Genomic DNA, 22,814 nt, shown 5'->3' on the forward strand with positions numbered 1-22,814 from the left:
TGAGCGATGGCAGAGCTACAGGCGGGATTTACGAGTCCCAGCTCCCTGCCTCGTGCTCCCATCGCTGGAACACGTTCATCCGCATCCGTAAGGGTCCTCTTCCAGACAAAAGTCGCACCCCATAAAAGCCACACACGTGGCTGGGCCGTGCTGTGGGGGAAAGCAGCCGCCCAAGCAGGACAAGCACTTACATTAATGAAGGAGGCATTAATGTAGTCGGAGTCAGGAACCCCTTCGACGGGAGTCAGGTGAACCCTGGAATGATCATCTGGGGAAAAACGACAATTGGGCATTAAAAACAAAAACCCCATGGGGCTGAAAAAGACATTTGTTGGAGCGGAGCCCGGGCTCGGTGGGTCCCCAGCCCGGCTTCGCTGCACACATAAATGACTTTGTGCCTCCAAATTCTTCTGTGAACAAGCCTGGGGAGGTGCTGGACCTTACCCAAGGATGTATGGTGTGTGTCTAAAGCTACGGCAGCTGCAGCAGCCCCTCTGGGAGGCGAGACCACCCCGGCGGTGTCTTCCCTCCCCCGCGCCCCCAGCCCCACCGGCCGCTCTGATACCTACAGGGCAAAATATTCACGTATCGGTTCTTCTCCTTGTTCTCCTCCTTGGAAGCAGCTTCACACGTGGCCTGAATGGGACACGCTGGGAGAGCCTGCAACGGCACAAAACGGGGTTTTGGGTGATACCGTCCCGCACCAGGGGACTCTAAACGCGAAGCGAGCAGCGCTCTGGCACTGGTGAGGCGTGCCACGTCTGAGCATCCCATCTGAGGGGCAAAAAGGAAGGGCAAATATTGACTTTTGCCCTTCGCTGCCCCCCAGGAGGTAGGTGAGTAGCAGCTCCTGTCCAGGGAAAGAAAATCAGAGCACGAGGTGGCTCCCCCTTGCTTACACATGCTGACAGATGGGCTCCCTGTGGGACGTACAGCTCTCTGGGCAGCACCACCACTCCTGGGCGCTCAGCTCCCCAAAATCCATGGGTAAGCCACACCAACAGCCTGTCACGGCTCCGCTGAGCCTCCTAAGGCACGCGATTTCCCCGTACGCCTGCCCCTCCGGATGAGTCCCCCCGACCCACGTCCCTCACCATCACCCCTGCAGCGCTCCTTGCCCCCACCCAGCTCGAGGTGATCATGCAGACAGCCTGGGCTGAGCAAATCCCTTCCCAGAGGCGCTGTCTGCAGTCTCAAGGCCCACAAACACGAGGTGGCAGTAAAGCCTCCAACACCAAGCCCACCAGCACAGGGTTTCGGGAGCTCGTTTCTGCGCAGGGAGGCTCCTGCCGAGATTTCCTCCATGAACAGCGAGGCCAAACGCGCCCCGACCGAAGGCCCTGCTTCAAAACCCCATGGCCCAAGTACCCGCAGGGCTAGGAGGGAGCTGCCCTGCTCCATCCTGTCCCCACCAGGAAGCTTTCCGTGCAATCCAGTGCTTACAACCCGGGCGATCCCCCTCCCCGGTTATTCAGCAAGAATTTAGTTCCAGCTTATCGCAGCCCCCTCTGTCACGAGGGGTACTGAGCTGTGCGACAGCTGGGGAAAGTCGAGCGGGGTTTTTATCTTGTCACAGTCCTAATATCAACACAACGCGCCTTGGGCCTAAGGTTTTATGAATTCGCAGACCACACCCGCAGCACCATCAGGCCAGCAGTGGATTTTCTTTCATTAATTAGGCCAGCGGGGAATCCAGCTAGTCCAGCAGCCCTGGCGTAACGCTCCAGACCGTTATTAACTTTGTCCCCTACCTCGTCACCTCTCTCAGCGCTGCCTGTTACTGTGTGGCCGAGAGGAAACCGCACGAGGTTCATCATCACAAGAGGCTGTAGAGCTCAGCAATACCAGGGAGAGGCTCTAGACATCTCAGAGGAGCTGATCAGAGCACGATACTTGACTGATTGCCAAAACCAATCGGTGCTGAAGGCCAGGTGTTGTTCTGTAAATCGTCATCGTTCAGTCTAAGGGTTAACAGCCTACTCGAACAGACTGGGTCATTGCCATTCCTCTGTCAGAGCTCTTGTTCTGTCTGTTTGTGGCTTTGAGACAACACCACGGCACAGCTTTAGAAGCAGTTCATGTTGGCGGTGTTTCTGTCACAGCCATGAGGATCGGGAGGAGGGAAGGCAGCACCGGGGAGGAAACCAGCAGGCCGGGATGCTCTTCCAGAGCTCCTCCACCTCAAGGCATTCATGATACGTCCTGGACCCAGAAAACTGTAACCCAAAGGGCAGCCTGCCAGCAAAGCTCTCTGCGTTTTGTAGTGAAAGCAAGAGTAGCCCTGCTCATTATTTATCAACTCAATTATCCCCTTTGCTCGTGTGACACCCCAAGCTGGCATCCCTGCACACGGCTGCAGGTGGGAGAAGAGCCTCGCAGGTGTGGGCAAGGAGGGGGGAGCCTTCAGCATACCTGCAAATCCCCACCACTCCTCAGTAACCTACTTTAAACACAAGACGAACCAAGGCAAAGGGACGGAAGATGCCAAGAAAAGCCTACAAAATGAGAGCAGGTGGGTGGGCAGACAGGCACACTCAGGCAAAGAGATAGAGAGATCCTACAAACCAGTTACGAGGGTAAAAACCTCTTTGTGCGTTTTGCAATAAATATGTAAAAGTCTCCGAGTAGCTTCCACTTTGATGTACCAGCTGTTTTGTTTCCGCTGTTCTGCAAAATGAGACCGGGATTTTTCTGCTGTGTGTCATACACCCTACACTGTTAGCAGCCTGCCCGAGCTGCGGGATTTAAGGGAAAGAAGACAGAGATTTGAATTCTCTCTCCATCACGCCCTTCATCTCATCAGCTGTGAAATTGCTCCGGGGCTGCAGATAATCACTGCCCCCCTTGCAATAAACACCCTTCGCTTTGCAGAGGAACAGAGAAGCCTTTTGGGCTGGTCTGAAAGATGACCACCACCCCGTACTGGCTTGGTTGTGTCCACCGGAAAAAAACACGGCGATGGAGTAAAGAAACCCCTTTATTCATCTGTCCTGCTCCCATCCATCCCTCGCGCTGCGGGAGAGAGGGGGAGGCAAAGGCACTCACGTTGAACTCTTCTCGGAAGAGCTTGTTGTCATCTGCCATCCGGCGGTTGATCTCCTCTTCCAGCTTGTCGACGGGCAGAGGCGGGTATTTCCTGTTGGTGCTGGGGGACCTGGCGAGCAGCGGCATGCTCTGAGGCTCTGCAACGACACCCGGGCATCAGAGGTGTCCCCCGGCCGCTCCTCCGTGCCCGGCACCCATCCTTGCCCGGGTGGGCAGAGGGGGCTCCCCTACCCTGGGCTGTCTGCATTTGGGGCCACCTCGCTGTCCCCGCTCCTGGATTTCGCCCTAGGGGACTCCGAGGTCCCTTCCAACCCCAGCCATCCTACGCTTTTTTGAAGACTACCTCATTTGAATTCATCCCTTATCCTCATTAACACGGAAAGTTTGGCAGGATGACCGTGACGTTAACTCCCAGGTGAGCACAGTGAGGGCTGCTCTCGCGTGCGGTTTTACCGCGCAAGGCAAGCGAAGCCAAGAAAGGCCACGTGAGGGTTATATCAACACGACTGACGGTTTACGAAGTTCACACCTTAGCTTATAGCAATATAAAACTCGGGCTGGGAAGGCCTTAGCTGCCAACGTGAAAAAAAGGTGCTGATTTTCAGTTAGCGCTCACTTGTAAGGTGTCTGGTTTATACGGGGGGAGCTCAAAAAACAGATCTGAACTGAGTCTGAGAGGTGGAGGATCCTCTTCAGCTCTTACTGACATCACTCACATTACAGCAGGTTGCCACAAGACTTTTTAATTGCATTTGTAATTTTTGTGCATCTTGCAGAAGCTGGAAAAGGTTTTTATCAAGAAAACCCAATGCATCCCCTGCTTTCTCTCTGAAATGTTAACTTGGTGCCTACAGTCAATGTGAAGACCTCCACAAGAGTTTGAATCAGCTGTCACCCTAACTTAAAAGGGGAGAAGGATGTTGAATTATTTCACAAAGGTGTGTTTTTTTTCAAAAAAGGTGCTTATTTTGGTCGAACGGATATTGTGAATATTCAAGAGGAATTGCAAGCAGTTCGGTTTTGGAAGCGATCACAATCCTAAACACTTGAGGGAAAACATTTGTCACTGGAATTAAAGTAGGGAAGAGAATTCTCATTTTATAAAAGTGTGTCAGAATCATGGAAAACAGAAAGTTCAGAACAAGAAAGAACGGAAAACACAGATTAAAAAAACATTTTCCTGCAAAAATATTAGGGGAAACAAAGCCAGGGCACCCAGCCCTCTGGCTGCAGCGGGCCCTGCCTGCTGAAGTTGCACTGGGCTCAGACTGCTACAGTGCCAAACACACGGGCTTCCTGAACTTCTACAGGGCTCTGTTTTACAAATAAATAAATTTTAAAAAGCAACTAAAACAATCCATTTGTATTTTGAAGAAGGAATTGACCTGCTTTGTAAGCCTCTGCCCCCTGTCCCCAAGTCATGGCAACATGAGCCTCACCTGCATCGTCCGTCCGGCCGTTGGGCAAGCGGAAGGAGTTGGAGTGACTCCCTGCTTGCTTGTATTTCTTGAACCTAAGGGAGAAAAGGGAGTTGAGAAAATCAGGAGTCAACCAGCAAGATGCCGGGTTACAGTCTGCATGAGTGGTGCCCACCCACAGCTCTAAGCCTCGTGGTGTGCCTTCGCAGCTGAGCCTTTTGCCTGCCCCAGGCCCTTGTTTTCCCTTTTTCCAAACCTTTTTCCCAAACCACACAGACCACGACCTGCGAGCGGTCCCGGCTCCCTACCTGGACCAACCCACCTGTATCAGATTTGGGGAGAACTGGGATACTTTGGGAAATTTCCAGGGTTTGTGCCTGGAAACCTGCTTCTGCTAAAATGGGCCTGCGAGACCTCACAGCGGCCCTCCAACAGCTAAAGGGGGCTGCAGGAAAGCTGGGGAGGGACATTTTGTCAGGGGGGGCAGTGATAGGACAAGGGGAATGCTTTTAAACCAAAAGAGGGCAGATTTAGGTTAGAAACGAGGAAGAAATTCTTCACTGTGAGGGCGGTGAGGCCCTGCCCAGGCCGCCCCGAGGAGCCGTGGCTGCCCCATCCCTGGCAGTGCCCAAGGCCAGGCTGGATGGGGCTGGGGGCAGCCTGGGCTGGGGGCAGGGGGCCCTGCCCATGGCAGGGGGTGGAAATAGATGGGTTTTAGGGTCCCTTCCAACCCAAACTGTTCTGTGGCTCTGTCACTGTGGAGGCCAAGGCCAGCTGTCTCGCAGTGACGCGGCACTTCCCTTCCTCACGTCTTTATGAATTCGCCGTTGGATCCAAGAGGCGAACAAGCAAACAGCGCTAAGAGGACCTGTAAAATCCTGCCCACGCGCACAGCTTCTAGCCAAATGCGGTCAGAAAGGCTGCAGGCACAAGGTGCAGGCCAGGAGGACGGCCTTTAAGGATGGTTTTTACAGAGGGCACCCCAAGGAGTTTCTGCGCCGCAGGCTGATTCAGCAAAGCCCGTAAAACATAAGTTAATCCATCCTTATTCAGCAAAGCGGTTCTCCATGTGCTTTTAACTTGAAGCATATGCTCACACTCCATTTGCCTCAAGTTAAGTGTTTTGCTGAATCACCGGGCAGGCGCAGGGGGAGCGAGGCGAACAGAAACCTTTTCTTCCAGGCCTGGAGCCGGCTCCGGTGCCAGGTGGGGAGGACTCAAAATTTTGCTGCTGCCAAACTCCCGAGGCAAAACTTTCCTCAGGTTCACTGCTGCGAGAGCAGGCCCCGAGCCAAGAGACGAAGGGAATTTTTCTACCACTAAGGAAATTGCCTTTTTTTTTTTTTTTTTAATTATTTAATCACCAGAACGTCAAGTAAATTAAAATGTTTACTGCAGGTGAATAAACACTCTCTTCTAGCTGAACAGACGTGCACTCAGGAGCTGGGTTCATTAAGGGTATGGTTTTGAGCAGCCCAAATGCTTGGGTTTTTTACAAATGGATCTAAAAAGGCTTCGTTAGGCTCCAGCTCCAGCTGCAGCATCACCCGGTGCTCCTGACAAGCTCCAGCACCCACCACCATGCAGTGGGAGAGCTGCTTCCACGACGTACAGGTGCGGTACACATGGCACAGCTTGGCTTCCACGGACGTTGGATCATGTTCGATATCAAGATGGGAATGAAGGAGTAATGCACCTTCACACACAAAGGACTTTCTGGCTCAGGAGCCAGCCAGAGTTCAGCTTCCCCAGGTTACTCAAACCATCACCCCGAGCCTTGCAAGGAAACCTTACCTGTTCTGTAACTGCACAAACAGGACTTCAGTTTAGCCTGTTCTACTAAATATCACGTTTTCACTAACCAAACAGGCATTACCCCACATAAGGAATGGCTTTATAGTGAAAGGAATAAGCAGCATTTATTAAATAACCCCAAACATAATTTTCATTATCCTTACTGACTTCTTTTTCTAACGCTGGCTGCGTCGGTTTTGCACAGCTTACGAAACAGAACAAAAGGCTCACGATAGGAAGCAGCCAGTCGTTTGCTTATTCCTGTTCATTCAGTAATTCATTTCTGTCAAGTAAGAGAAGTCAGCATTAAAGCATTTCTTACCTTAACATGTACAGCACAATAATAATAAATACTATGACTAGGAGGGAAGACAGGGCCACCATCACAGCAATAATTGGAGTCTCATCTGCAACAGGAAAAGAAAGGTGCAGTTACCAGCTGCTATCTAAAAACATCCAGAGCCACAATTTAACAGGGCAGAGCCCTACAATTTCTGCTTTCAGACAACACAGTTACTCGATAGGGTTGCATTTGTCAAGTCTGGCAGTAAAGACAGGTCCATGACCCGGTACTCAAGGAGTACCGATACACCGGGGTTAGATTAAAACCTGCCAACACCACTCGCAGCACCTCAATTTTCTCTTAGAGCTGGAAACTGTGACCTTGGAGATGAAAACTGCAAGAGGGGAGACGTGGGCCACACTAGGGGTTTCTTCTACACAATTCAAAGTGCCCGTAGTGGTCCACGTGCTGCAGGACGGAAGTTTTTGCTCTGCTGCCTGCCGACCCGTAGCATCTTCTGCCTATGTCGTAAAGATCCGTGTGTGAAGTTTCTAAATACGCCCATGAGCTCTGGAAAAATGGTAAGGATCCTTATAACAAAAACAGGTGAAAACTGTGACCTTCGTAAAACCACACAGATGCTGTGTATTATTTAAAATAGTCGTGATTTTGCTTCCAGTTTCACGTCCAGTAAGAGGCAATGCTTCCACGCTAAGTCTTGACTCCGACTGCGTTCAGCCCGGGGCTGAGGTTTGTTAGAGAGGCTGGGGGATATTGGCTGGACGTCTGCCTGCTTCGTCACGAAACGGTGTCTGAGCTGCGGCAGAGACGTGGCCTTCAGCCCCTGCTCGGACTTCTCTCCCCCTGCAGGCACCGAGTGCGGACAGCAGGTGCCTGCAGACAACCCGTCGTGTGTGCCTGCCCTCGCCCTTCGCACCTCGGGGCTGGCGAGTATGAACTAATTTAGCTTGCTTCATCGTTCGCTCCTCGCAGACACTTCTCAAGGGCACGCACCGCACAGTTCCCTTGCAAACACACTTGGGCTGGCACGGATGAGATGTTCCCATCCTCCAGGACCCACCAGGGATCGGTTACAACAAGCTGTTTGTTACCTGCCCCGGAGGTCAGAGAAACGCCGGTCGGAGCAAGCAAATTACCCAGATGCAGCTGGAAGACAAGCAACGCTAACCAGAGAGGAAAATGGCCCTAGCGGGCATATTCCAGGTAAATCGCAGCCAGGCCAGCAGGGAGGATTTTCATTTTCCAGCAGCCACCGGGCTGTGTCTCCACGCCTCGGCCCCCGGGGCTCCCGTTTCCACCTTCTGAGCATCCTTTGGGCTGCTGGGCCAGCGCTCCTGCTCTGCCTCTCCGCGATTTCAGCCAGCACATTTTCCCAGCAGGATTTAATCCTCCGACTATGGAGCTACCAAGGCACACTCTGGTTATGTTCCTGCGTTTTTCCCTTCTGCAGCCACGAGGCCTCGAAATGTTATTCTGAACACCAGATATGTGATTTTGGGGTAATGATTTGTAGGCAACAATCTAGCATTGCAAACGCAGTAAAAAAACAAAACTCCCCCAGTCTTGCAATTCTTTATTCTTCCACCTACAGCCCTCAGGTCCCCGTGTCTGCATCTCCCCAGCCCGGCAGCAAACAGGGAATTTGTCGGGACACATTTCTGTCTCCTTCATGCTCCGTACTGTTCCAGCCCTCACCTCTCCCCTACCACAGCCCACGTTCAGTTGGACTTGACGATCTGGGAGGTCTTTTCCAACCTAAATGATTCTCTGATGCTTCCGTGATACCTTTGAACACAGATTGCCATCCTCACTCGTGGGGAAGGTCCTGCAGAAGAGCACCACGAGATCTGAACCCTTGGAAACTCTGCTGAAGCAGAAGCCAGTTTCTAAACTGGGACCAGAGGGGGGAATTTATCGAGCCCGCTTGCTTTAAAACCCTTCTCGGTGCCTGCCAGGCTTCCCAGACAAACCATTGCCTGGACGGGGGCAGGTACACGTTGGGAGCACCGTTGCCCTCCAGGACACGAGGCGTGCAGGCGTAGCTCCCGGTGCCGTCCCCGGCATCGCTCCAGCCGCCGCGGCGCCTGCAGGCAGGCTGTTGGCAGCCGGTGTGATTTACGGGCAGGGGTTTCGGCATTTGGCAGAAGGATGCCGGGGGGGGTTGCAGCGTTTTCTTTTGCCACATCTGGCTCGAGGAGTTAGAGCTCCTCCACCGCAGCCGCTAACCAGCGCCTCACTGCCCGGCCCCGGCAGGAAACGAGCCCGAGGGCCCCAGCGGGTTCCTTCCCCCTGGGAGATGCGGTGAGCGGTGCCAACGCTCCTGCAGCTCCTGCTCCGCTCGCTCCTTGCTCACAGCTTGGCCCTGGGGAGTTACAGCTGGGGTGGCATCACCGGCATGATAACAAGGGCTTCGAGCCTTTGCTTTCACGGACTTGCAGTGCTGGAGCAAACGTGTAGGTCCAGCGTGAAAGGCATCGAGGTGCTTAAACCTCACCCTGGCAGGACCACGTCTGCGATCCGAGGCACTGCGCAACGCACCGGGCTCGTGTCTGCAGGCTGTCATCTCCTTATCACGCCGCGCTGATGGTGCTGAGCAGCCCGTCGTGCTCACCGCTGCCACCGGCTGCCCACAAAACTGGAGGCAAACACTTTGGTGAGCGGCCAGGAAACCGGGACCACAAGCAGAATCACGGGGTTAAGAAACGGAAGCGAAGATGCAGGGTCAGTATTTCTGAAAAGGAACAGCACGTGAGAGGCTGGGGAAGAAAACCCCACAAGGCTGGCCCACGGTCACGGGGGGGAGCAGAAGGAAGCTCTACCCCCAGGTCCCGAGCAGCGTTAAGCCCCAGGCCCGCTACGTTCTCTGCAAACACCGTAAAGAGCCCGTTGGGGCAGATTCCTGATGCAGCCTCATTCATTTTCTTGGCGTATTTCCTTCCCAGTAGTGTTTGGGAAGTGGAGTAAGAAGAAGCCAGGACAGACAGCGCGGTTCGGGATAAAGTTTGGGATAAAGGCTTTGCAGTAACTGCAGCAAAGCCTCTAGAAATTCCCACTGAGCTGGTCCTGTCTCCACCACGGCCAGCACAGAACGGTTCATTTGGATCGAAGCATTTGCACCAGAAACTCAGCCCCATCTGAAATTCCAAGGAGAGGAACGCGTTACACGGGGGATCCTACCAGGGGATATCCCAATCTACCTTTTTTCTCCAAAATCTAACCAAGCCAGGAGAAAATCGGAGGTGAAACTAACCCGAGGGCAAACCCCCCCATCAGTCTGCATCCTGTTATACGCACACCTTATTGCACCCCCATCGCGTCGCACTGAAGACACGAGTTTCATTCTTTGGCGAAGCCCCTGCGTTACCAGCAGCTGGCAGAGATGGCCCTTTGGGACAAAGAGCCAAGGCTGGTGCTTCTGAGAGGCAAAATCTACCTTTATCTCCGTAATTTCATCCACCAGCGGCCGGTGCAAGGCCAGGATTGCTAAAAGGAGATGGGGAAGGACTTGCAGACAATGCAGAGTTCGGTGCTGCTGGGAAAGACAACGGCAAAACACTAATTTCCATCTGACTTCAGGAAAAATCCCACTGTGACCCCAGATCAGAAGCCTGGGATGAGCAGAGCCAGCCGAAGCCCCGCGAGGTGCTTCCACGCCGCTGTGCTCTGCACCGAAGCTGCAGCCTCGATGCCCACCCGGCTGCTCTCACCGAGCCTTCGTGCCCTCAGGGTGAGGCACAGGCACGTCCTCACGTCTGGGTAGGACAGGTTGTAAAGGAAAACAAGGGAACACCCCAGAAAGCATTAATTAAAACCACTTTTCTGCTCCTCATCTTCAAAATAACCCTCGATCAACACATTGTTAGGAAAGCTTTTAGTTTCGGAATATCATTCCTGTAACATTCCTGATGAGAAAACTTCCTATTTCTCCCCTCCCCAACCTCGGAGCGATTCCCAGGGGACACGCACTCGAAACGAGACGAGATATTCATTCCCACGGCTCGCCTCCCTGCGAGTCGTCGCTAGCGTTTGCTCCAAATACTCCTTGGATTTGAAGGAAAACTCCAGCACAAGCTCACAGGCGTTCATCTCACGGCAGAGCTTATCCTGAGGTCAGTCCTACAGTCAAACCTCCATGGAAGCTGCAACTTTCCCAGGTCTGTCTGACTTTAAAAGGGTTTAGGGTTCAGTGGCAGCGCCGTGCCAGGGAAGCAGGAGCTCTGACCGCCCAGAATAATCCTCCAAGACACGGGATTTCCCAAATACTAACAGCACCGAGCAGAGAAAATCAGTTTGATTGCCACGGGGTGTACAGAGCTGAAACAGCATCCGAAAATGATGCAAACACACGGAGAAAGCTTGTTCCTACAGCCAGCAAACGGACTGGTCCTACCTCTGGTCCGTTGGCTCCTGTGCTGCTAAAGCCATGAGAAATTGGAAATATTCTGCTGGTAACGCTGGTTCTCAGGACGAAGTCATTGAATCGGAGACGGAGAAATGGGTGTAAGCGCTGTCGCCTTGCCAGAAATGCACTCCTGCTACTCCTTGCCAGCAAAATGAATGGGAGTAATAATTGTTCACATCATTTGCAGAACGGATCCTGGTCAAATAGGGTAGGTCGCAGTCAACGAAGGTAATTCAGAAGGAAAAGAGGAGGAGATTTCTCGAGCAGCTGCTCAGGACTTGTTCATTGAGCTGTGCAGAAGGCGATGCTGATGGACACGGCGTGTGCAGCAGGAGCCCCTCGTACCTCACAGGGTGTGCACAAACCGCTCCCGAATTGTTTATTTTTAAAAACAAGAGCCCAACACTTGCTAAGACATCAATGCGTTAGCAGCTCTTGGAAAGAGCTTGAGATCTGCTTTGTAAAAGCAATTTTGAAAGCGTGTGATAAGGAGAGCCCTCTACTAGCAGAATACTTCTGGAAATGTCTTTACATTGAATAAAGAGCAATGAAAGATACATTTCTTACCTCTTCTGTCGGAGTTACCTGCAGAAAAATAAAACAGAAGTCTCTTAGCAACAAAGAAATAGACGTTTTAATAAGATCAAAGCCTGAAATAGCAACAGATGTAGCAACTGTCATCATCTTCCTGCACGTCTTGCTTTTGAAACGCCAACTACTAAAGACTACTAAAGACACGAGGAAATAAACTTCAGTTTTCACTTAGTAGTAAGGAAAAAGGAACAAAAAGCTTTGCTGGTTATAGAGGATTTATATATATATAGGTTGAGAGAAGCAGGAGCTGCCTGTGCGGCGTGTAATTCCTACAGCTCTTCCACCCCAGTCCGTGCAGAGGAATGGGGAAGGCAGCCCTAAAACTAATTCTGCTCCTGGCCAAATCTCTGGAAATAAAGGGAGAATCGGCTCGCCCGTTTGCTCGGGGGACTGGCCCCAAGTGGGAAGCCACCTCCAGCCTTGCCACGGCCACCGTGTGACAGCACAGGGCGAGGAGCTCCCCACAAGCAGTAATACAAGTCATGAAAACACAGCAAAGACAAAAAAAATTATAAATCCAGCCCCCCTGCGAGCAGACATCGTGTTATAAAGTCCCAGTTTCGGCTGTGCTCAAGGCTTTTGCCTTCATTACTCTCATCATTTTTTCTCAAATGAGAAAAATGAGCGCCAAGAGGGGAACAGGAGCAGGATGGCATCTTGTGAAGCGTGGCACTGGCATTTTCTGTCCCAGGGACAAGGCTGGTGGGCACGTCCTGGGAGGCACGGTGCTGGAAACAACCTCGGGGCACTTGGGTTTGGGCTTCACGCTGCACCCAGCCTTGTTCCTTCCGGACCTGCACCACGCCTGATGGCAGAATATCAGCCCACCTCCCCAAACAAACCCTACCAGACGGGTCTGCGTCATCCTACGTCCCCAGCTCGGCCGATTTTGGATAACGAGCCCACCTGGCAGCTTCTCCTAGGAGCTCGGTCTCACCGCTGCTTGGCCACCGCTAATCGAAGCCTTAAAGCCTTTGGGACCTCCTTGTGCACGTGCTTGTGCAGTGTTCAAAGGGGTGGGCTAAGCCCATGGCTGGCACCAAAACGCAGCTAAACGGCTGTGGAGCAACGCTCTGGGTGATGCAAGCTCTGCAGCTCAGCACCATCCCCGTGTCGTTTATTGCTGTGGCTTACGCAGACTCGCTGAGGACCAACTCGTCATCCAGCACCTAGGAGCTGCGCCCCGTTTCACCCTGAGGAAACCACAAAAAGGGACGGATTTCATCTGTGACAGTGTGTGAGGTGAGGAAGGTGCCTTACCGTTGTGGGAAGCAGAAGAGGTCTCCTGGCTCGCCACCGTGGCGCTGACGTTCCCCTCGGTCACCTCCACTTCGGTGCTGGGGGCCGCAGTGCTGGGGGCAGGCGGCGTGGTGCTGGGCAGCAGCGGGGTGGCCGGAGGCACTGGGGTGGGCACCGGCATCCCCGGGGTGGAGGTGTTGGGGACGACGGTGGTGGCGTTGGGGGAGACGCTGGGGGCCGCGGTCGTAGCCGGCTCCGACGGCAGGGTGGAAGCAGCCGCCGGAGAGCTGGCGTTGAGGCCGCCGGCGCTCGTCGTCCTGCCGTCCTCGGGAGCTGCCGTAGGAGCTCTGCTGGGGCTCCTGGAGGAGGTGGGCGCCGCGGTGGGGGGCTCTGAAAGCAGGGGAAGAAGGAGAAAGGAGCACCCTGAGATACCCTTCCGGGGCGCTGCGGGACGTAGGGGCTGGTTTGCGCTGCTGTGACTACAGGGGTGTGAAACACGGGGGGAAAAACTAGCAAAAAAATCCCACGTCCAGGGCAGAGAGCGCCTTGCACGTCGTGGTGATGTGAATCCTGTAAAAGCAGCTCGCTTGAGTACCTAATATGAAATGGGGAAGGCTCAAAGGATAGAGCCCCTATCCCCCTTACGAGAGGTTCAGTATTTGCTAGGAGAAAAATCTGCAGGTCCCGTCTGAGCGCCACTCTTTCCTCAGACGCTTTTACTGTATCTCAGCTGACCAAAAGGCAGGAGAGGTGAGGCACCGAGCATGCGAGCACTCCTTTCGCCCTAAAAATGGTCTAGGGGAACAGAGAGGTGACAAGGAGCACGGCTTACCCGTCGTAACATTGCGAGCACCTACGCTGACCAGGCCACTTCCCAGCAAAAGGACGAAGAACCACAAATCCATGTTGACCTGAAAAAAAAAAAAAAGAGCACAAAGAAGAGTTATTGAAACCCTTATCGGCTGTCCCCCAAATTAGTTCAGTTGGGGATGCTGCTGTGCGCCCTGTACGTGTAGAGCTGGGGTCCCGGTACGTGGGCAGGATTTCTCTGGGCGTTCATACGTCCCCGACCGGAGGAGAAATCCCACCCTGGTGGACCAGGAAAGGTGAGAAGGGATGAAGCAGGGAACGAGCAAACCCTGGGAGGTGATGAAAACCCGCACGGAGGAGCTCACGACGGAGCCGTGCCCTGCGTTTCTTCCCAGGAAGCGTCCTGCAGCGTTACAGGGCGATGCCATCAGTAACGTCATTTTTCCCAGAACAACCCCCAGGCTTTCTACCCCAGCCCTTTAAACACACGCTCCAAGTTTTTACGGGGTTTTTCCCCCCCAAAAAAAGCCCCGAAAGCGCAGGTACGGTTGCCTCCTCCCAGCCAGATAAGCATCAGAGGCTCGGACAAAGGGAAGCAGGAGGTGAGACGCCACCTCCCTGCCCAAACCCTGCCCCAAGTGTTCCAAGAGCAGGAGCTCAGCGCGGGCTCCACCTGGCACCCACTGGCACCTTCCTCCGTGCTTCGTGCCACCAGCGCGCTTTTACCCCTGCGATTCAGCCTGAATCCCCCTCCCCTTCGACTCGTCTCGCCCTTGTTGGTTCTCGTCGTGTTTATTTGAAGATGCGTCGGTCGAGACCCATCCCAAAATCTGGGCAAAAGGACAAGGCTGAGGTCACGAACAGTGGAAAGAGCAGAAACACGCGCTCCTCCCGGCCCCAGCCGGCCCCGCGGCATCCTCCCACCACCACCACCACCCTCCTACATTCTCTTCCTCCCCCCCGAACGACCAGCTGGCCGAAGATTGCACCGAGCTCAGGGCTCAGGAGGTCGGACAGACCCCTTCTGGCCACAGGGAAGGGAAGCAGAAGGAAGCCAAGCCCCAGAGGTAAGAGGTTGCCCTCAGCCCGATGCGCGGCCGGCCCCGCGTGTGCCAGGGCTGGCTCCGAGGGGTCCCAACGATGGGAGCAGCCACCCCGGCGGCAGGTTTAGCCGCGGGTTACGGTGCCTGCCTGGGTCGCCTTGAACCCATTTGGGCCCCCAGGTGCTGCCCAGAGCAGGGGTGGCCTCGCAAAGCCTCCCCGAGGTCCTGCTCCAGCACGGGATGCGCTGAGGATGGGCACGGCTGCTCGGGGAAGCTGCAGCCGCAGGGTTTGGCTGGCACGCAGCACCCGGTGCTCGATATATCCGGTGCAACTTGTTAATGGGACCGCTTTGGCTGCGGAAAGAAAGGTTTTTGAGGCTGAAGGACAGACAACGTGCAGCTGGAGCGCTGGGAAGAGCTCTGCCGCGCTCCCTGCAAGCCTCGGGGACGCCAGCTCTTGCTCCCGGTACCAAGCAATCGCACCCCGGAGCTGAGCATCCCTACGCCACGCGGGTTTTCCAGCGCTGGAAAAGGAGCCGGTGCCTTCCCCGTGCTAAATTCCGGCGACACCACAACCAGGAAGGGGCAACGCTGGTGAGAACCGCAGCTTCCCGGCTGTTAAAGTGAAATCCCCAGGACGCAGCGCGCACGTGGCACCGGCGCCGTGCGGGATCCCCACGCGGGGCCGGCTCCGCTCGTGCCGCTCGCCCTGCTCCGAGGCAGGATTTGGGATTTCCACCCCTGCGGCAGGATCGGCACCGAGAGGAGGCGTGGGCCGCGAGCGAACGATTCCAGCAGATTGCATGAGGAGGGAAGGGGGAAACGACAGCACGTCGCTGCGTTTTCCTGAGCTTTGCCCCGTTTTTAGGAAGAAAGAGGGATGCACACGGCCCACGCACATCCTGGGTGAGCTCCGGAGCTTTTTAGGGCTTTGGGAAAAAGCTGTGAGCATCGAGAGCGAGAGGACCCTGGGCAGCCCCACAGGCATCACCAGAACATGGATAAAAAGACCAAAACTGGGAGCTGCTTCTGTTCCCGGCCACCGGCTTCATCCCCCAAAACGGATCTGGAGGAGCCAGCAAGTGCCAAAACGCTGCGTCACGCGAGGCTCCATCCCGGGGGGGGGGGGCTCGCTCCCAGCCCCTGCTCTTTAAAAACCCTCCTTATCCCCGAAGGCAGCACGAATAAAGGCGCGCTGTGCCCGGCCCCTGACATGAAAATCCTTCTGGGTTTTACCCCAAAAAGCCGGAGCGACCCGAGGCTCCCTTCCCCCTGGTCTCCCTCCCCGCCGGTTCGGAAGCCGGGGAGGAAATACTTGTCGTGTTCTCGCCCTCAGCACAGCCCTTGGCTGCCTGCAGCATCCTGTGCGCGCCGCACAAAAACACCCTGACGTCACGTCTCCGGCTCTGCCAAGGGGCAAGGAGCCGGCTGCAGCCCTCGGGTTCAGCCGGGGGGGGATCTCGGGAACGATCCCAAACCCGAAGCTTTCCCCTGGCCGCGCTCCCAAGACCGCGCCGAGCGGGGTGCCCCCGGAGCCGCTGCCCCTCCGCCGCGCTCCGGGCTTCGGGATTGGGGTTGTAGAAAGCTGCGGATCTCGTGGGGAGGATTGGCAGTGGTGCGGGGCGGGAGGAAATAACTGCTCGAGGCAGTAACAAGTGGCTTAAAAATGGTATGGGAGTGCTGCCGGGGGGGGGGATCTGGCCGCGGCAGCACCTCCCTGTGCCCCCGGAGAGCTGAGGCAGCCGGAGCAGGGCACTCACCGAGCACTGCTGGGATTTATCCCCTTATCCCCGCCTCTGCCACCCTCCTAATTCCCATGAAATGTGGCGATCCCATCCTGTGTTAAGCAGGAGACGTGACCCCGACGCTGCCCGGCTCTCCGGGACCCCCGAAACCATTTTACTGCTGCTCGGAGGACGCTGAAGCGCCGTGGCTCAGCGGCGAGCACCCGACTGCCTTGTGCCGGCTCCACCCGCAGCGAAAAATAAAAACTTATTCCCTTCTCCCCCCCCTTTTTTTTTTTTTTGGGGCAGGGGAGAGGGCACAACCGGGAGCAAGGTTTTGGCTGCCGAGCCCTTTGAGGCAGCTCACGGCAGGGCTCGACGAGAGCGAACGCAAGGAAAAAGAGAGGGGGAAGCCGGCTTTGTTCGGCGGCAGCGGGCTACGAGCACGGTGCGGCCGTCCTGGAAAACAAACCCGCTGTTCCCTCGTTCCCCATCCCCTCCACCCGCGTGTGCCCGGGGTTTTTAAGCCGCCGGGGCAGCGCGGTTTCGCAGTGCCTGGCATCGATCCCGACCCTGTCGCAGAGAGGCCGTGGAGAGGAGGGGAGCTGCGGCGAGGTGAGAGGAGAGCGGGTCCCGCGGGGAATGGGGCTCGCCCGAAACTCCTGCTCTGGATCAGACACAAGAGAGACCCCAAAAGGCCAAGGCAACCCCCTCTGCTTGGGGTTTTGACCCAGGTGAGGCAATGCCAGCAGCTCCTTTTGGGGCAGAGGACCGGGGTCACAAGGGCCCAGGCGTTTCGCTGCCATCGCGGAGAGGAGGAGACGCCGCTTTTAGGGGGGAAAGGCGTTTTGTTGCGCTAACCCGGAGTGACTAACCCCCCGCGTGTGTCTCCCGAGCCGAACCGAGGGCTTTGATGTGTCACTGAGCATCATTCCCCCACCCCGCCCTCTGCTTTTCCACTCCTCAACAGAAAAGATGAATCACAGCGACCGTTCGCCCTTCCTTAAAATGCACATCTCTCTTTTTTTTTTCTTTTTTCCCCTTTTAAACAAACAGGCGGCTTCCACTCCAGCGACAGCGACAAACGCCACACCAGGAGGGAGGACGAGCTCGGGGCTTTGCTTTCTCCACCCCTGAGCAGCTGCCCAACCTGTCCCCAGGCTCCATCCCCCAAATTCTCACTATTTATTCGGCACAAGGGAACACAGAGCCCTCTTTCGAAGAGCCGGTAACGCAGGCGGGGCAATATCGAGGTACGTGCGCAGGGAATTAGGGACAGCGATGTCAAACCATCACGGGTGGGTTAAGAGAAGAGGATCGGGTGTTCCCCAGCCCGAGCCGGGAGGAAGGTTGTTCCCCGAGGTCCCCTCCTACCTCTGCTGCTGCCAAGTGGAAATCCCCGAGGCTCAGCCCCATCTCCCATCACACCGCCTCGCCGATTGGCTTTTTTACTCCCCGGACGAACGATACACGTTTAATTCATTCACAAATACCCACAAGGACCTCTGAGACCGTAGTTAAGAATAACCCGTGAACGTTTCGGGAGGGAAATCTGCAGGGATTTTAGAGCCACGACACCCCCAGGGCTGGGAAGGAGACCCCAGCACCGAGCAGCACCACGGGTGCCACTGGCGCCGTGTGCTCACGGCGAGCAGCGTGCCGCCAGCTCGGGGAAAAAGCCCCAGTGAGCACTGCAAGAGCCCTGGTGGTATGTAAGAGGCAAGCATCGCCTCCTCGGAGCCAAGAATGAACAGACACGAAGCTCCTCAGGGGAAAGGAAGCCGTGAGAGATGCCTCCAAAGGAGCCCGGAGCATCCCAGGGCTGACCAGCACCGCAGCGCCCCGCCACCCTCCGAGCGGAGGCACCGCTGGGAGCTGCCCGAGCCCCTCGGAGGGACGGAGCTAAAAAGACAACCGATTATTTTCCTATTCCTAATAATCCTCCTAACGAGGCCGGGCTTAATTTGCCCACTGCTGGCCAAGGATGGACCGCGTGCGGGGGGCTTGCGCACCGCTGCACCAGGATGAACCGGGACGGGTCCGTGCCCAGCGGGTCTGCAGCACCTCCACTTTCCCCCCGGACAGTGTGGGGTTGGTAAAACGCAGCAGGGAGAGCCCCGCAGGGGATGCAAGGTGGGGGTTAGCTGGTGGTTCAAGTGTGGAGGGGGACGACGGGGGATGAAGGGCTTTTTGGAGCCGGAGCGCTGGAGAACTGAGCGGCCGGAGGGGTTCCCAAAAGGACCCAGCGGTGATCAGAGTGGTACGAGGCGCAAAGCCAGCAAAAAAAAAAAGGTGAAATGCGAAGAAAAATGGGAAATGGTGAGCTAAGCAGGAGGGAGCCGCCCGGCCAGGGGGTGCAGGGAAGGTACTGGTGCTGAGCTTCGACCCGGGGACTTGGTGCGGGGTTCCTCTGGGGCTGGCAGGGAGGTGAGACCTCGTCCCGGCGTAAGGAGCACGGATCTGCTGGAGTAACTCCTGCTGGGTTTGTGGGGGCCCGTGCCCCGCGAGCTGCCCGCTTCCCCCTTTGTTCCTGGCCACACGTCGCCCCGCGGGGCAGGACGGGCGTCCCCGAAAAGCAGAGAGCCGGCACCTCGGGGGCGGGAGTGGGGCTGGGCAATCCCAGCTTAATTACCCCCCCAAAAAAAACCAATATTAAAAAGGAATACATCTATTTTTTCAAGAGCATCTTTTCGGGCTTCCCCTTCTTTGTTCCAGGCACCACTTGCGGCACGCAGAGAGGAAGCGCTCAGCCCGGCAGCTCCTTTTCAGAACGGACCAGTCGCTTTAGGATGAAGCCCGGCCGTTATTTAGCCCACCGGCATCCCTACCCGACACGATGAGTCCCGGAGAGCGAGCAAACGGCCCGTGGGCAGGGAAAACACGGGCGAAAAGAGGAAGGCAGAATAAAATAAACCAAGCCAAAATAAAATAAACCAAGGCACGCTTCGGGCGCAGCCCGTTCTGCGGGGCCGAGAGAACCTCCCAGCTGCGGGATGCTCCCGGTGAGCCAGCCACGGAGCGGCCCCCTTGAAACAAAGGTGTGGGAAGGGATCGTTCCCTTAAAATCCCGTTAGGGAGGCCGAGCCCTGATTAAAAGGCACGCGCTCGGTCACGCAGCGCCGCCGGCCGATGGTGCTTACCCCGTCCCGGGACAGCGGCGCGGTGCGGGGAGCGGGGAGCAGCCCCCGGCTAAGAAAAGTGCAAAGAGGAAAGGTTAAAAAAAAAAAAAGAAAAAAAGAGGGATTTTACCTGCGGGGATGCGGCACCGCGGAGCGGTTCGGCCCTGTTGCCACAGTAACCCTCCTGGTGCAGCCGCGATCGCTGATTATGAAACGAGAAAAATCAGAGGCTGCTAATTAGGGTGCGCCCCAGCGCCGAGCTGGCTCCGCGCGAGCGCCGCGACGCCGCCGAGCGCGGGGAGTTGGTCGGCACCGGGGGGGGGGCAGCCTGCCCGTAAAAGAGCTTTTGGGGCAGTTTTACGCCTTTCTGCATCACCCCCTGCAAACTCAGCTCGTTTTGTTTGCCGTTTAACTGGATGAACGAGACTCAGCGGAGCAGCCTTTACGCGCACGTGCACCCAGCAGCTCACCCTCCAAGCAAGCGGGGTACCAGAGCGCACCGCAAAACCCACGAAAAAACGCCTCGATGGCTATTTCCGGGGCTGCAAAACCAGAGAGATGCCGCTTGAAAGTGTCAGCCCAACCAAACGCTGGGGTTTTGATGCTGCTCAGCTGAAATTTGCCGTGCCCTGAGCTCGCCGAGCCCCCTGCACCGCCCCAGCAGTGCCGCAGCGGCTCCGGGCTGGAGCTCTGTGCCCCCCTGGCACTGACACGGGGGGGTTTGAGCTGAACGTTTTGGTCTTATTGGAGGCCTTGTTTCTGACCCTTTCATAGACTTTTTTTTACGGGAATCGGTCTTTTAATGCTGCGTGCCCGTGTACGTAGCGTGATAAGCTGTTCTGGTGCAACCCCGGAGAGAACATCTGCGTTGGTGAGCAATTAACAAACTTACTGCCAATTAGGGGCACGGCAGGTAGGAGCCGCGCAGGCAGCGGGGCAGGAGGGCTGTCCCAGGAGGAGACGGGTCCCGATGCTCACTCTGACACCTTTCTCCCGAAATAAACGTTTTTGTACGGCCTTTGGAAGTGTCCCAGTGCAATTCCAGCGCCCGGACGAGCACGTCAGCATGGGCGGATACTCGAGGAGAGTTTTACGCTCACAGCCTAGAGTAAACCCGAATAATCTGTGTGCAGGCAACACTTAAAAAAAACCAACAACCCAAATCCCACAAATTAGGAAACTACAAGCACCGCAGAGGAGGAGTCTGGCACACAGACCAGGGTGGGAATGGGATGGGATGGGTAGGAATGGGATGGGATGGGTGGGAATGGGATGGGATGGACCCACGGCGACTCCTGCGCTTCAAAGCATTACGGGGCTAGCAGGGGGTTGTGTTGGGATTTTGCTCTTGCAAAAGTAAGGTCTGAAAAGGATGGAAACAGGTTCATTAAAGAAATATATATAGAAGCTACATCTACAAAACCAAATCCGTCTCCCAAATATTTCCTCGCATCAGCCCATGCTCCCAAAAACCCACCAAACCCTCGTTTTTCCCCCGTGGCTCTATTTCCACGCTGCTATTTTTCCTTCCCACCCTTCAAGCCCCGGCTGGGCATCCTCGAAGAGGATAAAGCGATGCCCGGGGGCCCCACCGAGACGCTGGGCGTCACAAATCGCTCTCCCAGAGCCGTGCCCTTCGACGAGGGAAGGAGTGGGGCCGATGTGAGAGGCACCGCTAGGGGAACGCCCCGGCGCATGGCCGCGGTTATTGCCACGCAGCCCCGCGAGCAGGGGGCGTGCAGGGCGAGTCCTCCTCTCCCCGAAGATGCTCGGCAGTACCAGCAGCTTTATTTCGCCCGCCAGCCTGAACGAAGCTCAGACCAGACCGGAGAATGAGAAGAAAAAGGGATTTTTAAGTTTTCAGCCGACCCGTCGGATGCAGAACGGGGCACGACGGCTCGGCGGTGCACCGGCAGCGAAGCGAAACTTCACGCTCGCTAGTCCCGGAAGAAAAACGCACTTTTCTGGCCTTGGAGTGGCTGGGACGATTCCCTTTGAGCCCCGCCGCGTTACTCACAACTCATTCTGCATTTTAATCTCGCCAGCAGAAGGCTGGAGGTGACGGCGGTACCGGCAGCGAGGGCGTTCACCGTCAGCCTTCAACGCGCCCGGGGCACGGGGGAGGATGGTGACCCGCGGAGAACAGGCACAGCCGAAGAGAAACACCCCCAAAAAGAGAAGAAAAGCAGCCTGGGCGAGCCGGAGCTGTGGGGTTCATCCCGAGGACACCCCGGGGAGGCCACCGGGACCAGCCCAGCTTCCTCCCCTCTAGATGGAGCTCCAGGAGAAGCCTGAGGTCCCTTCCCGAAGCCAAGGCGGACGCATCCCGTCGTCCCCAAAGAGCTCCCCGCCGACAGCTGAAAGAACTGGAAGGGCTGAAAGGCAGCGAACAGTCAGACCCACCATCCACCCTGCCGCGCTTGCCCTCGAGGACAAATCCTTTCCCCCTCTTCGCTGGGCACTTCCCAAGCCCCAAACGATGCTCCGACACCCGGAGCGGCCGCCGCAGTCGGGACCGACTGTAGGAAATGATTTCTCTGAAATTTTTGGAGGTTTTAAGTCGCAGCGGGGCCGTGACTATTTCCGCCTGCATGTTCGGCAGCGGGTAAGCGGCGTGTCTCGGGCGTTGGGCAAGGAAAAGCACCAAGAGGGAGTTGCGAGCTGCCTCGATGACAGCAGCCTGGATGCGCGTGAAAGGGAGAACGGGGTCGAGGTAACGCAGCTTTCAGGGCCCCTTCCCCTTTGGTGATGAACAGGAGCTCCCTGGGCAGGCATTAAATGTCACCTGGCGTCGCTCCTGTTTCGGTGGTACCCAAAGAAACGCGAGGAGGCTACGGCAGCTCACGCTCCCCACGCCAGGCACCGAGGACAAACCCGTAGGACCCCATCTTTATACAAAAATCTGAAATATTCCCTTTGTAAACACCTGAATTCAGCGGGATTTCGGGACATACGTGCTCAGCGGGGGCTGCAGCTCACTAAATTATCAAAGAGAAACTGCGAGCAGGCAAAGCTCGCTCACCGATGGCACAGGTTTTGGGGGAGGCCATCCCAACAACGCCAAATTTGACTCATTTCAGACCTCTCCGGGATGATGGAGAACAGCACCCAGGTTATTTTTAATTACAACAGCGACGTTTTGGACTGCAACAGAGACGTCCCCATCTCCGCAAGTCCCCGCTGCCTCAGCCCTGTGAAAAGGCTCTGAAAAGCAGCCATCCCACAAAAGCGCCCGTCCCCGGCACCCCCCCGGGCTGGCAGCACAATGCACAGAAGGCTCTTCAGTCTCGCCCCTAAATGCGAGACTCCCCTAGCCAGGCGA

General features: G+C 56.1%; 1 protein-coding gene and 1 long non-coding RNA gene across 4 annotated transcripts in view; one reads left to right on the forward strand and one right to left on the reverse strand.

Moving 5' to 3' along the window:
- PTPRA (protein tyrosine phosphatase receptor type A) overlaps positions 1-22,814 on the reverse strand; it is a 98,480-nt gene that overhangs the window by 9,115 nt on the left and 66,551 nt on the right. For 2 of the 3 annotated variants that reach the window (XM_066997074.1, XM_066997073.1), the window contains 8 exons: positions 13,629-13,707; positions 12,818-13,186; positions 11,531-11,548; positions 6,580-6,664; positions 4,485-4,558; positions 3,046-3,182; positions 570-660; positions 192-268 (listed from right to left, as the gene is read on the reverse strand). In XM_066997074.1, coding sequence (XP_066853175.1) covers positions 192-268; positions 570-660; positions 3,046-3,182; positions 4,485-4,558; positions 6,580-6,664; positions 11,531-11,548; positions 12,818-13,186; positions 13,629-13,707 — 930 coding nt within the window. Of the gene's footprint in view, positions 1-191; positions 269-569; positions 661-3,045; positions 3,183-4,484; positions 4,559-6,579; positions 6,665-11,530; positions 11,549-12,817; positions 13,187-13,628; positions 13,708-19,622; positions 19,645-22,814 lie in introns of those variants that run through there. The other variant, XM_066997072.1, reaches the window with a different exon arrangement.
- On the forward strand, positions 14,539-20,687 carry LOC125182304 (uncharacterized). Its single transcript, XR_007161759.2, has 3 exons — positions 14,539-14,673; positions 17,430-17,626; positions 19,089-20,687. It is a non-coding gene; the product is annotated as an uncharacterized lncRNA (long non-coding RNA).

This window comes from Anser cygnoides, chromosome 4 (genome assembly GCF_040182565.1).
Source record: "Anser cygnoides isolate HZ-2024a breed goose chromosome 4, Taihu_goose_T2T_genome, whole genome shotgun sequence".
In the NCBI taxonomy this organism is placed as follows: domain Eukaryota; kingdom Metazoa; phylum Chordata; class Aves; order Anseriformes; family Anatidae; genus Anser; species Anser cygnoides.